The sequence below is a fragment of the Chelonoidis abingdonii genome, chromosome 15 (assembly GCF_003597395.2).
Source record: "Chelonoidis abingdonii isolate Lonesome George chromosome 15, CheloAbing_2.0, whole genome shotgun sequence".
NCBI lineage: Eukaryota > Metazoa > Chordata > Testudines > Testudinidae > Chelonoidis > Chelonoidis abingdonii.
Genome location: NC_133783.1, coordinates 38,764,722 through 38,779,778, shown reverse-complemented (window position 1 = coordinate 38,779,778; position 15,057 = coordinate 38,764,722). Strand labels below are relative to the sequence as shown.

At 44.7% G+C, this 15,057-nt stretch overlaps 1 protein-coding gene across 3 annotated transcripts in view; it reads left to right on the top strand.

The window, feature by feature from the left end:
* Positions 1–455: 455 nt before the first annotated feature.
* Positions 456–15,057, top strand: part of DPYSL4 (dihydropyrimidinase like 4) — a 29,047-nt gene continuing 14,445 nt past the window's right edge. The window contains exons 1-8 of one of the 3 annotated variants that reach the window (XM_075072717.1): positions 456–808; positions 6,799–6,887; positions 7,704–7,888; positions 8,846–9,010; positions 10,501–10,562; positions 10,664–10,744; positions 14,012–14,080; positions 14,200–14,320. In XM_075072717.1, coding sequence (XP_074928818.1) covers positions 479–808; positions 6,799–6,887; positions 7,704–7,888; positions 8,846–9,010; positions 10,501–10,562; positions 10,664–10,744; positions 14,012–14,080; positions 14,200–14,320 — 1,102 coding nt within the window. In that variant the 5' untranslated portion in view covers positions 456–478. Of the gene's footprint in view, positions 809–2,317; positions 2,689–6,328; positions 6,413–6,798; positions 6,888–7,703; positions 7,889–8,845; positions 9,011–10,500; positions 10,563–10,663; positions 10,745–14,011; positions 14,081–14,199; positions 14,321–15,057 lie in introns of those variants that run through there. The other 2 variants (XM_032799727.2, XM_032799728.2) reach the window with 2 other exon arrangements.

The following is a 15,057-nucleotide window of genomic DNA, read 5'->3' as shown; positions in this document are numbered from 1 at the left end:
AAAATCACATTGAAGGTGGATTTAATCGGCTGAAACGTGGCAGGCAGAGGCTAAGGGAAGCGGTGACACTGTGGACACGGTTATGGAAAGGGGAGGTGACTGTGAAAGATTTAGCTTTTAGTAAAGCCACCCTGTCAGCAAGTTGCTACAAAGGTGCTTTCTAGCGGCTCTTTCCCTAGCAGATCAAAGTCCTAAGTGGGCTACCCCTGGGATGGCCTCCTCATGAACTCCAGTGGCGCGGATGCTTTCAGCACCACCGCCTTGGACAGCTCCTTGTCTGTCGGGCTCACAGGAGAGCCCAAAGGCGTTACCTGGTTAACGAATCACCGGCCGGGCTGCCACACGCCACACGTTGGAGCCACGGGGACCAGGCTGAGCCCCTTCTCTCGCTGCCATTCCTCCCCCAGCGCTGCGCGTGCAGCCTCCCGCGGGCACCGCTCCACTGCCCGGTCCCAGGCGGGCTCCTTCGCCCGCAGCCATGGCAGAGGAGAGCCAGCAGCAGGAGCGGAGGGAGCCCGAGCGGCCCGCATACTTCGCGGCCCTGGGCTCGGGCAGCCCCAAGCCCAGGCAGAAATTCGGGGGCATGTTCTGCAGCGTGGAAGGAGCCTTTGAAAACAAAACGCTGGACTTGGACGCGCTGAGCGGCGGCAGGAGAGGCGGCCAGACGCCGGAGCGAGGGGCGCTCCGCCAGCTCTCCAGCGACTCCCCAGGGCAGAGCGAGAGCAGCCCTGCTCTCACCCCAGCCGGAGCGGAGCCTTCCCCGCCAGCTGCTGGGGCAGCCGGAGACGCGCCCGATGGCTACATTCAGGTAATGGGGAAGCGGCTGCGCTCTGTGCGCAGAGGCAGCGGCCAGTGCAGCGCGCACATTGCGCGGGGAACCAGCACTTTAGTTTGGAAAAGTTTATAGTCAGCGTTACCCCGCGGCGCCAGCAATTCAGCTGCGGGGGTGCGTCTGTAGGGTGCACAGCGTGGGCCCCAAAGTCAGTGGGAGCGTCACCATTGGCTTCAGCGTGCGCTGGGCAAAGCCCGCTGCCCTACTGGCCGGTAGATACCAGCTGCAGGTTGGGACACCCCAGCTGGAAGCCGCTGCCCAGCCTGGCCGGTGATGTTACAGGAAAGGGGGATCCAGGCGAAGGCAGCTGCCTTTCCGAGGCCATGCCAGGCTCTGGGGGCTCTAGGGTCTGCTGCGCTGCTCCATTTCATCCCCCTGAATCAATAGCAGCCTCAGCAGAGGAGCGGGTGCCAGGTGCAGAGTGATTTGTTTTTTCTCACTACAAACGGATTAATGGGTTTGTCAGGCGACCCATTTGCCTCTGACTTTAAGTGCAGCCCAGATGTATTCCCATCCATGGCCCCTGGGCCCAGAAAACCAGCCCAGAGCTGAACTGCCACAGGTGAGGCATGCAGGGTACACACCAGGCTTTATACAGAGAGGTACAGACAGACCCAGTGAGCCATTTGCCTGCTACACAGTCACAAGAACATCAGTCTGGCCATACTCTGTAGATCTAGCCCTGTATCCTGACTTCCAATAGTGGCCATGCCAGATGCTTCAGGGGGAGTAAACAGAACAGGGCAATTTATGGAGTGCCCCTTCGCCTCTTGTCCAAAGGCCAGGGAGGCTGTCCAAGCCAAGGGGTCCATGTTCCACTTCATGTCCCTGCTGCACTGGAGACCAAACCAGTTCCACTAAACTCAGTGGGAGCACTGGGAAAGACGCCCTACGAGTCTGGAAAAGAGTTGATGGAGGAGCTTGAGTGCTTGACTGGCAGTAGGGTGGAGCCCTTGATCAGGTCACTAACGGTGCAGAAACTCAGGGTGCTGGTGCGGACAAGCCCCAACTCCTTGTGACTCTAATGGGAATTGCTGGAAGGCGGCTTTGAAGAGGAAAGAAAGGCCTATTTGTGCTGACGAGTGATTTGTAGCAAATAACTGTAAAGCCTAAACTTGGTTTACCGGGTGACCCCCCGCACCCCTCCCCCACACACACTCCGTGGGTACAATCCCAGGCAGATGCCAGGGGAGTAAATGAAATCAAGCGGTTTAGAAATGTGCAGAGCATAAATCTTCAGACGTAAGAACAAACTTCCCTGACCAAAGACTCACAGAAATATATGGGGCCAAAAGAGAGTTGCAGGATGGAAACAACGAGCCATTGGCAAGGCTCCGTCTGACACCCACCCTCCCTGGCTCCCGGGGGCCCCGCACAGAGAGCCCAGCCATTCCTGGCCCTGGCGGGCGGGCTCTTTCTTGGCAGGCTGGCTGGTGGTGGCGTGAGGAAAGCCGGCTTTTGTTCGCGGTGCCAAGAGAGCAGGGAAGTGGCTGGTGCCTGGGGAAAGGCCCCAGCCGGCTGACTGCATGGCTGCCTCTCTGGCGGCTGCTGTCGGGGAAGCATGAGCCTGGAATGCTAATCAGGCAGCTGCTAAGCGAGGCTGCGGGGCGGCCAGAGCAGGGGGAGCCACCGAGCTCTCCGAGAACAACAGGCAGCCAGGGAGGCACACGCACAGAGACGCCACAAAAAGCCGCCTGCTCCGGCTACTCCGCCGAGGAGAGGCGTCCGGCCAGCCCCAGAGCCAGCCGGGACCCCGGCCCCGCCGCGCACCTGCTGCCCGTTGCGCTCGCTCGGAAGGGGGTGGCAGCTGCGGGAAGATGTCGTACCAAGGCAAGAAGAACATCCCCCGGATCACGGTGAGAGGGAGGCCCAGGCAGCCCGGGGCCTGGCAGGGTGGCGGCTGGGGCCGCTTCCCGTTCCTTTCCGAAGGGCATTTCTCTGTGCCGAGCCCCCGATCGGCCTTTTTATTCGCAGCAGCCCGGGGGCAGCGGGCAGCCATCGGCCGGGAGCTCCCTGGCAAGAGGCGGGAGGGCGATAGAGCCATACTAACCTATCCAGCACCCTAGCAGCGTTCAGGGGACGGGGCAGGAAAGGACAAACGCGCCGCACCCGGGCAGCGCGGAGAAGGGGGCACAGCCGGTGGGTTATTTCATGCTCATTTAAAGATTGGGGACGGCAGGAGATGCTAGCGGAGCCGCTCTCTAGCGAGTCCTGTGCCTGCTTCTCAGCCATGGCGGTGCTGCGTGCCCTGTAATCCAGGCTCTGGGTCTGGGCGGCGGGGGGAGGAGGACTGGCCTGGCCATAAAAAATATTTGTCTGCTGCATTCCCCAGATCTCAGCGGAGACAATCATGCCCCAGTAGAAAGGTCCCTGGCAAGGAGCTCGGACAGTTAGGAAAACAATGCGTATGGTGAGGTTGCAGATACCTGCCAAGTCCCAGAGAAACCTGAGAGTAGGGGCTTTTCCCGACTCTGGGAGGAAGAGGAGAATGTGTGTTGATCAGCAGCTTTGCAAATCATTCAGGCCATTGAATCTGCTTTATTTCTGCCAAGAAGCTGGCACTCCCTTGTTTCCTAGCTCATGGCTTTTCAGGCCGTAATTTCTCATAAAGGGTTGATGGGCCCAAAGGACACAGCAGTTTGAATGGTTTATATTTCCCTGTCGTTAGACAGCAACATCTTTTATTCCAGTCTAGGAGTTCAGAAAATAAAAAATAACATGATTGACTATGCATGGACTTTGATAACTTTGGACTGGCTTATGTGCCTGAGATAAAGTGTCTATTCAAATTTCATATATTTATTCCCTCAATTTAGGTTGCTGGGCCATATTTTTGCCTGGTTCTACAACATTTTAGGGTGATTGGAAAAAATAATTTTTATTAATCATTAGTATTTTTGAAATATAGTTCTAAAGCATCATTTGTAGACACATTATTCCTTAAGCAAGATGGGATGTGGGTTTTAGTTCTGAAATGAAATCAGACCGGGTAGAGCAAAACAAGAGGAGTTAGAAAGAGAATTCTTGAGGCTGACATTAGGCCTTTGTTACTACCAGCTTCCTATGAAAGCCCTTTGGAGAATTAGCATGGTCCTTTGTTGAACATAACCTGGCTTGAACTCAGAGAGGTTTATGCAGCGTTATATTCTCAGGAAGAGGCCCTTGTACAACAATAGGCATCTGCTTTTCAGATCTTTTGTACACCTGCTTATTCTCTTTCACACACCAGGGCAGCCATGTTACCGAAGAGACTACAAATGTTGTTTTTTAAAAGAAAAGCAAACACATATCTTTGAGTCTGAAGGGTCTATTCTGCAGGGCCACCACCTTATATTTGGAAATTAACAGAAATAAAATTAAACAACATATGATTTGCTATATTTAATGGGGACTTAATGTTTACTGTCTTCTTTCCCCATCAGCCCTTACCCTCATAGTCTTCTTACTCCTGGTTCTTAAACCCATATCCTCTGGTCCAGCCTGTAAACCCAAAATACTAAAAAGCAAGAATACTGTAGCTATGGGATCTCATGCTCATTCATTGCAGTGGGCCTGACTCCATCCTCTATCTCTCGTCACTGTTGTGTTGTGGAGGAATGTGCCACCCCTCAGATCCCTATCACTTTTGCAATAGGAGCCTCCTTACCCTGATTGCCAGGACTTTTGTGGGGGTGAGGAGACACCTTTGGGCAGCATGTTTTCTTCTTCTTCTTCTTCTTGGCTGGTAGGCTCTAAAATGGAGCCACACAAGGGGAGAAGAAATAACCCTGAGTCCCCTTTAAAAGTGTTCATTGGGTAAATCACATTGAGTAAACTAGAGAGAATCAGTCTGTATATGTGACAGGTTGTAAGGGACTTGATGAGTTCAGTAAAAGCTTGTTAAGAACATCTGGCATTTTGTGGGTGTTACAAAGTGGGTGTGCTCTCAGAGCAGGGAGTGGCCTATATAGTTGTATAGTGGAGGAAGCCAATAGAGCTCCCCTGGGTCAGTGAATGTGGTGGCTCTTTTTGACCTGGAAGCAAGAAAAATAGTTGAAAATAGATTCAGGGCTGTGAAAGATAAATGAAATATGTTTTGGAGTTTTCATAAACACAGCAAAATTGCTTAATAACTTTATTCATACCCCTTTGACCTATAGTAAAAAATCAAGGCCCAGAAGTGGTGTTATGTGATTAATTTTATAATTATACATTTCCCTGGTCCTGTAATCCACTCTCCCAGACTGTATTGTCACATGTTGTTGCATCCAGCAATTATTTTTAAATGTGCATCAGAATCCTTAGCAGTGGCCATTGTAGCCTGGGAGTAAATTCTCTAGAGTCACTGTAAAGGTCACAGTTGGAGAAAAAAGTGTAATCAACTATGCTGCAGTTTCACATTTAAAAATATGAGCCTGATCCTACATTTTCTTATGCATCTAAAATGCCCAGTGTGGAAAATGACAGCGACTAGAGAAGACTCCTTTGACTAGTGTCAGAATCCTTTGAGATCTGTGAAGCTTGTGGCTGCAGGAAAATCTGGTTTTGAGAACCTGGAAATGTTATAGTTAATCTCTACTTTCTTTTGTAACAGTGGATGCCTAGTCCTTTTCCTTGAAAAGAGAACTTAGAAAATGTAAACTGCTGCAAATCAATTGCTAGAGTTGAAAATTTCTCATTGATTTCCCAAAAGATCACAGCCACTCCATTAGCTCCTCTAAAGCTGGCCTTTCAGATCTGTGACACTCACATTGATTCCTCAGTTTCTGTGAGAACTCAGACCAGTTGCCATGTGTAGAAGGGCAGTACCACTTTGGATGCCCCTAATATTGCTAGGCCTGCTGCAAGCTGCCTCCCAGCCTGCTGTCTGCAAATATGATGGTTCCTCAGCTTAGCAGCCAAAGCGGACACTGGCCACAAGGAGGCACCTCAATGTCCTGAGAAGCAGCATGGTCTAGTGGGCTAACAAAGCACTGAGAGCAAGTAACACTTACATTCCAATCCCAGTTCTGACACTGACTTCATCTGTGGCATCACTCAGCTACTTAAACTTTCTGCTTCGATCTTCCCATCAGTGAAACAGGGAGAGTAATAGTTACCTTCCTCAGAAAGAGGATATGATAACTTATTGAATTGATATTTTCAAGTCACTTTAGTAAGTGCTAAAATTCACCTGAATGCACAGAAAATCTGCCAGTACCACCATTTGGGGGAGGCCAAGCAGCCCCACATCCATGGCTTAGGTGCACAACTGTCCCTTGCAAACCCTTTTAAGAATGTTGGCACATATGCAGAGACTACAGCATAAATAACTGGTCTCCACATCTGCAGAAGGAGGCTGGTAATGACCCTTTGTCTCTTACTTATATAAAATGAATCATTTAAGTGTAAGTTTACCAAAAGGGTCATCACGTCAACCCTCTCCAAAACCAGCAGGATGGCCTTGTGCTTGTTAATGTTGGGCAGGAGTTATTTATATTGGAGGGTGGAGTACAGAATGTTTTGCAGAGCCACTCAAAGCTGTGAAGGGATTCGTGGCTGTGCAATTAATGAAAAAATGAGTAATAAGTAATGTGCACTGTAGTATGTGAATGTTTTATTGTAACTTTGCCTTAATATGTTATTTTTAAATTACTCCTCACATCTTCTATGCAGCATACAGTTCTCTAAGATTGTGCTGTGAAAAATGTAGATTAAATCCCCTTTCTGGTTGATTTAAAGATGTTAAAACATTCTTTATTTGTATGTAAAATATATGTTATTTTAGTTTTAATACTTTTTATACTTCTGTATGTGGAATATAGTCAGGCTTTGATATGAAATAGTTTGGGAGTATTTTTTAAACTAAATTGGACTAATAGACATGCAAAATATTTTGTCTCAGACTTTAACTGCAGCAGGCAATTATAGATTATTATGCATGAAGGCCTGTAAAGAGTAAAACAACTTCTAAATCAAATAATCTTGGGAAACATTTTTTCCATTAGAGTGACCGGCTTCTAATCAAAGGAGGAAAGATCGTCAATGATGATCAATCATTTTATGCTGATATCTACGTGGAAGACAGTTTGATAAAGTAAGTTACTTAAGAAATATTTTGTATTACAATTTCCATATTTAACATTTTTGGTGCAATTTAATATGGATAATCATTTCCAGAGACCCCTTTAATTTTCTCAGAAATATGTTCAAAATATTCTTTTGGAAAAAAATCAATAGTTCATAGGGCATTGGAAGAAAAAGCTGAAAGGAATATTTCCTTTCTTGAGTTCTAGCTGTGTTCCTGAAGGCAACAAGTAAAATGATCTTAGTCCCTATTGCTCTTACTTCCATAGTAGCTACTATCAAATTTATGGTCACTGTTAGTACTACTTGAGTGGTCTAAGACTACATGAATGAAGAGAGCTGGGGGTCACAATTGATGCTCTGAAATGGGCTGGCCTGTGGGGCTGGTATTGGTGGTCTGCACTGTCACCCAGGAGATGCAGATCTGCTCAATCCCATCCTAGAGTTGAGAAAGTTTTGGAGGCAGTGCTTTGCAAGTGGTCATGAGAGACTGACTCACAATTCTCAAGAGCAACAGCTATGAGTCTGAATGAAATTTCTTCCAATCTTCTGTTGCCAAAAGGATGATGACTTCTCACAAGGGAAGGGGCATCTAAGTAAGTAGAAAATGGGAGAAACACAGAGCTCCCTTAGAGTTGTGAGGACCCCAGCTATCCCCCATTTCCCAAAGGAGAGCATAACTGATGTGCATTGGCAACACAGTGTGGGAAAGCTTACAGAAACGGACATGAGCACACACACATACTCACTTTTAACAACAGAAAGTTAATACATTTTTGTTTAAATGTTATTTGCAGCTAGTAGAACTTCTCAATACTGTTTTTAGGCAAATTGGAGAAAATCTAATAGTTCCTGGTGGCGTCAAAACTGTTGATGCCTATGGCCAGTTGGTTATGCCAGGAGGAATAGATGTCCACACTAGACTACAAATGCCTGTGATGGGAATGACCTCTGCTGATAACTTCTATCAAGGCACAAAAGCAGCCCTAGCAGGAGGAACCACCATGATACGTAAGTAGCATCATTGCAATGACTCTAAGAAGAACATCTTTCAAAAAGCAAACGAGGTGTCCCACCATCAAAAAGATAGCTCAGTGTCAGTTAATACAGGAGTGAGACTGTAGTTCTGACCGGGTTAGTTACAATTGTATCATGTATTAAGTTTCTTTTAATAAACTCTGCTTTTGTTATATGTTCCTTTTTAAAAGATAAAGATTCCACTTATTATGAGGCCCTTTCACCTTTATCATTGTAAGCAACACAGGGCACCTTTTTACCTGGGTCTTTTAAAACAGATGGTCACAGAAAATTTATATTTATATACCATGCTTTTTGTGGGTGGAGAGAGAAAAGTGACTTGCTTATGAAATCAAATATTGCACTAGTTTCCAGCTCTGGGGTTGTGAGAGCAAATACTTTTGAGGTTCAAAGTAAAAATGATTTTGATTTACTCAATCTGATCCCAAGCAGACCTTACAAAACCACCACACAGTTCAGTTCAGTGTTTACTCACCAGAGGCACAGAACTGAAGTATAAATGGTCTCAGAGGTTAATACTGAGGAGCGTAGGTAGATGTAGCGGGAAATACAGTACCTATGTGTGACTGCCATTGCTAAAGTCAAAGGAAGCTGTGCACAAATATCAAAGAGCAGAATTTGGCCCCTTGCATGTATATGATAGCACACATCATATTATATGGACACAAGGGGATGAATTCAGGTTGTACTGTTAGCCACAACTTGGAATTGACTTGTTTTTACTGGTTTTTGTCTCAGTCTTAATGGTAGTTAAACACAGTTTGGAAGCTTTCATGTTCCTCGTTTTTAATTATAGGATAATTTGCATTAAAACATCTCCTTCCTACTATAGAAATTTGTTAGACAAGTGCATATTTATGGGCATTATAATAATGTCCCTGTGTTACCCCATCATATAAAGACTGCTGACACTCTGCAATATTTTTTCAGTTGACCATGTATTCCCTGACTCTGGAATGAATCTGCTTTCTGCATATGACCAATGGAGAGAATGTGCTGATAACAAAGCCTGTTGTGATTATTCCCTGCATATTGACATCACACGCTGGCATGAGAGCATAAAAGAGGAACTGGAAGCTCTCGTGAAAGACAAAGGTAAGGACAAAAAGACCAGTGTTCTACTAACCTAGTTACCATCAAGAAAAAAGATCAGCTACTTTTTAGGGCAATATGCATCCCTCAACATCATGAAGCCTCCTTTGGTAGTGCAAGACAAAATTATTGTGCCCAGTTCTGAAGTCCTTACTCTCTTAAGACTCCCACTGACTATATTGGAGATTTATCTGTGTAAAGGAATTTCAGGATTGGGCCAAGAGGGCCAGACTGTGCAATATTACTTCACTTGTGTAATAAAGTGGACATCAAGGGGTTAACTGGGTTACTCAGAGTATTATGGGTTGGAGTCAGGCTCCATACCTACTTCACTTCTTGTTTAGTTAGTGGGTGCTTCCCCATTCCCCAGCCACTCTGTAATATAATAAGAATAAATAATGATAAATAATATAATAGGAATAAAGCAGCACATTCCCAGCCCACAATACTGAAAATAGAGTGTATTTCTTATGCACTGACAGTCCCTTCACACAAACTTGTACCTGTAGTTCCTGTGGCTATCTACCCAGTGGACATTGTCTACTGAAGAACTCACCCACCACAGGGTTAGTGCATTTCACTAATATGTCACATTAGTCACATATTTGGGACGTGTTTTGCGCTCAGACGTGCTTACACAAATCTAATTGGATTTAATGGCAATTGCAGTCCTACATTCAGGGACAGAATTTGTCAGTTAATGCAGAAATTGGTATTCTTCCATTAAAATTCTCAGTGGTAGCTAAGGAAGCAGCTATTCAAAGCTGAAACCAGACATTTTTCATACTTACCCATATATAGTAATGAAATGGAGAGAATTTTATAGTGTGACTATAATTTAAAAACCATTGTGGTTTTTAGCAACATAAAAACAATGTAAAGCAATACAATAGAATTTAACATGCTAGGCCCCAACACTAAATGAATCAGAGTACACATTAGATAGAAATGAGTTATGCATTTTGCTATGCAATGCAGTATACATAAGTGTTGTATATATAGTTCTATAACTAAAGGACATTGTTTTGAATGTAGTGCTTTGGGCTTTATTTGTACTTTCAGCATTAATAACATGATTCAGATATAGCACCTAGAAATGAGCCAGCATTGGAGCTTAGAATTCAAACTGGATTGTGAAAGGGTTAAGATTCAGATCCATGAATCGGAATTCACCTGTGTGGTTTTGGTTCCAAGTTGGATCTAAAACTAAAAATGGGTTGCTTATTGCTTCTGGTTTAAACACATCCAAAACCCATTGTCAGTACAGCATGTTTCATGAACTACAACATTTGGGGCCCAAATCTCATAAGAACAAGTTTTCATGCCCATTAATCCAAATCTGAACCCTAGCCTTGAGTCAATCTCAATCCTCAGCGCTAGTCTAAAAACCTTACCTAGATCTGAACACCACCTTTTCAATCCCTTTATAGTAGACATGAGTGATTTGTTTTCAGTTGCGACTATAAATACATATGTAATTTATTTTTTTAAAGGTGTGAACTCCTTTCTAGTTTTCATGGCTTATAAAGACAAGCTCCAGTGCACTGATGCTCAGGTAACACAGAATAACTGAAATGCAATAAAAGTAATCAACTACACTTTTTATAAACTGTGACCTATCTGACACTAGGAAATGCTTTCCTTCCTTCCTGACAGATGTATGAAATATTCAGCATTATTCGCGACCTGGGTGCCATTGCCCAAGTGCATGCTGAAAATGGAGACATAATTGACGAGGTATAGTAAATGTATCCATTTAAATTAAAAACTAGCCACAATATTAATTTAGGCCAAAATGCTGCCCTGAAATGAAGTGGCTGCACAACAGGCAGTAGGGGGCAGAGCAGTGCCAGACACACTTCCAGCATCTGAGTCATCCTTCCATCTCAGGAACAGGTGGTACAAAGCTGGCCAGGAGGCATACATTGCTGGGGGGCCCTGGCTACTTTTGTGAAAAGGATCAGCATATGTTCCATTAGTGCATGCTGCCAGTCACAGTATCACCCAGATCATACTCCTATTTAAATTATTGGCAAAAACTTTTCATTGACTTCAGTGGCTGAGTTAAGGAAACATGAAAGCTCTGAAGATGAACTTTAAGGATATCTGCAAAAGGGAATATAGATGGTGCAGAAATAAAAATTCCATACATGTTCCTGTAGAACAAACCTTCTTGGGTCTGCAGTGTAGTGGCCAGTGCAGAAGTTGGTCTCTCTCCTCAGCACTCCCTGCAGTGTTGGTAATCTGCCCTGCTAAGGCATGTGGGGAGTAGGGGAAAGGTGCTCTATACATCTTCTTCCCTGCCTAGTCCACCCACTCACACAAATAGGCAGGATTTGGCCTTTAGGATAATCTGATTACCTGAGCTTTGGAGGGAGTGGACTGGCAGCAAAACCTTTGTGACATTATATATTGGCAGAAGAGCTTGGAAGGACATCTAGAGTCCTTACTAAAAGCAGAGGTGTCAAGGTTCTGTCCCCACTGTGAACTTTAGGGTACAGATGTGGGGACCTGCGTGGACACTTCTAAGCTTAATTACCAGCTTAGATCTGGTATCGCTGCCACCATCTCCAAGAACTACTTTTTTCCCTGGGTAGTCTTGAGGGACTTCACCAATTTCCTGGTGAACCTAGATCCAAACCCCTTGGATCTTAAAACAAGGAGAAATTAACCATCCCCCTCCTTTCTCCCACCCAGATCCAACCCCCTTGGATGTACAAACAAGGAAAAAGTCAATCAGGTATTAAGAAAAGGCTTTTAATTAAAGAAAAGAAAGATAAAAGAAAACCCTCTAGGAGAGATTAGCATACCAGCTACTCTCACAGATGACAGATTCAAAACACAGAGGATGTTCCCCTGGGCACAAATTTAGTTACACAAAAAAATATCCAAATACCCAATTTTGATAATTCTCTTAATGGTACCAAGACAAGTTACAAAGAAAATAAACATAAACCTATTTATCCCTTTCTAAAACTTACTACTCTGATAAGAGGCTGGTTCCTTGATCTTTTTCACTCCGGCTGAAACTGAAACTCTAAACAAAGGAAAACTTTCCTCCTTCCTTTTGAAATATCTTGCTCCCCCATTGGTTCCTCTGATCAGGTGTCCGCTAGGCTAGGTAAACTTCTTAACCCTTTACAGGTAAAAGAGGCATTAACCCTTAACTATCTGTTTATGGCAAGAGGCATCATGCTGACTGTTTACATCCAGTTGATTATCATCACAGGTACATTTATGGACAATGCTAGCTAAGAAGGGGTGTGGCCAAGACAAGCTAAGGAATGTGCTGATTCAGCATATCCCCTGAACAGCTTCTGCTGACGGGAATAATTAGCAACAGCAACTGCAATTTAAAGCGGTTCTTCCCCAGCAAAAACCGGGAGAGAGGGCAAACAATGGAAGTACTCTTGGGTGGCTCCTCATATGCTGCAGAGGGCCAAGATGGCACAAGGAGGTGTAAAATATACATGATTATAACCATTTGATTAGTTGTGGGAAAATGTCATTTAACATGCACTTGCACTCTGTCCACTAGTCCATCTTTGCTGGGAATGCCTCCAACATTCCATGCTGTGAGCAGCTTCAAACAGCCACATTCCCTCCTGCCCCTGAACAGCCTATTAAAGAAACATTTCCTTCATCTTCCCCACTCCCCGCAATATGGGATTTTCTTTACAAACGTTAAGTGGCCTGAGAGCCAGGACAGGCAGTAGTCAGCCCTTCAGCAATGACAGATTTAGGATCGTATATCTTCCCCTCTTTCAGAGCTGCCGGGACTTCTCTACGAATAGGTAAACTAGGCAGCTGCCTAGAGTGGCAGATTTCAGGGCAGCTGCTTATGGGAGCAGATTTGTCCTGGCTGCCCCCCATCATGAGAAGGAGGCGGGTGGGCCAAATCTGCACCCTAAGCCTATGAAGAGGTGAGCAGCCCCCTGAAGTTTTTCCTAGTGTGGCAGATTATCTTTAGCGGCCTTTGCAGAGCCGGCACAGGGAGTTCTATATCATTGGTGGATGGTAAGATTCCCAGCTTACTGATAGAACACACAGCATTTGTTCCTAGCCCTAGAGATGCTTCTCCGGTGTTACTTTAATGAGAGAGATCAGACCCATGCTTTGGCCTAATGCTAAGAGAAATGAACTGAACTCCCTCTACCTCTATTGGCTTCAGTAGTAGTTGAGGGCAGCTGTGGATGTGCTCAGTACCTTATGGGATCAGGCCAGTGTTTAATTTGTGCTAGGGCTTTCCAGTGCCAACCCCCAGCACCCTTAGCCTTGGCAGTTCATAGCCCTGGCACCTCTGGGCTTGCTGTATCAGTTATGAAAGTATAAAAATTGCTTGAGTCCTGGCAGCTAATTGCTTCAGCCCTGTTACCTCTTTAATTACAAATTAAGCACTGGATCAGGCTACAGAGAAACCTAGCTCCATAGGTTGAGGGCTATGAAAAAATAATACTAATAAAGGTGATGACATTCCCCTGAAAGTGTGTGTGGGAGGGGATACACAGAATGCTGGACAGTGCAGTGTGGGATGACCTGCATAAATCATTGCCACTAGGAATATATGTGGGGCTTCACCAGCCCCTCAAGATGATTGCACTTCTAAAAGGATAGGAATGCCTTGTGTGATGGCGCTATCCAGCCTTCAGCGTCCTGTTCCACAGTGAGCTTGAAGTGCCTGAATGAATAGCCCAGGAAAAGCACATAGTTATCACTGCATATAGCTTAATTGTTCCTGAGCAAGTGAACACCAACAATATGTTGTCAGATCACTAGAGTGCAGTATGCTGAGTAGTATGACCAATCCCACTGGAATGTCTTGTTTATTATGGTCATAGTCTCTACTAAGATGCTCTAATTGTCATGGATATAAATGATATTCCAGGATATTATTTAGGAATTTCCATAACCCTCAAGTACTTATAGACATGATGTTCCAGTCCCACATTATTTTAGATTGTTCCCATCAGTTACTGTTTTTCTCATTTTTCTACATTCACTTAGGAGCAAAAGAGACTGTTGGAACTTGGAATTACAGGTCCAGAGGGGCATGTTCTTAGCCACCCAGAGGAGGTAATATCTTAAGTTCTTCAAATGAACGTGTTTAGAGCTTTAAAGAAGTCTCCACTCATGTCCATTCAACTAAAAGAGATGTTGTAAGACGTCACCTGGTTGTGTTCTTGTTTCCCAAGGTTGAAGCAGAGGCAGTGTACCGTGCAATTACAATAGCAAAACAAGCCAACTGCCCGTTGTATGTCACAAAAGTAATGAGCAAAGGTTCTGCAGATGTGATAGCTCAAGCAAAGCGAAAAGGTAAAACACCACTTCACATTTACACACTAATAAAAACTATTTACTTGTCTCCATGAGTATCACTGCAATAAAAGGGAGTTAAGAGTTCATAATTAGCCAATTTCAGGTACATCTGAAAAGCACAAAACATGATGTTAGCTTCAGTTTTCAAAATGTACTGGAGTTTAGTTGCACTGAAGTGAACTCAAAAGAGTTGAAGAGATTGGCTGAAGACTTTGCTACACAAGTCTCATTAGGTGGACTTGGAAAAAAAAATGTCAGGAATTCATTTCTAACCTCTTGTCATGTGTTGAATGGAAAAAAATGAACCTGAGAACTCAAACTGCTAAACACTGGGAAGAAATAGAAATACTCCTCCAAGGAAACAAGGTAACCCAATACCTACAATACAGTAATCCGGACACATCCTCAGCTGGTGTATCTCCATTGAAGCCAGTGGAGCTGTGTTGATTTACACAAACTGGGGAGGGGATCTGGCCCACTGTGCATGTACATGAGTGACAGTGGTGAGAGACAGGAATATCCAGTCATAAACATACAAGAATGAGTCTATTCCAGGTGTAAATCAACTGATTTAAATGGAGTTACATCAGGAGCATGCATTTTGCCCATAGTTTTTGTGTAATTTTGGTATCCCACTGAGAGGGATTTTTAGACACTTTACCTGCCCTGTTACAGTAAGGAGCCATGTCCTGAAGTGTTTGTTCTGCGTTCTTTGGTCTTTCTCAGCCAAAAAT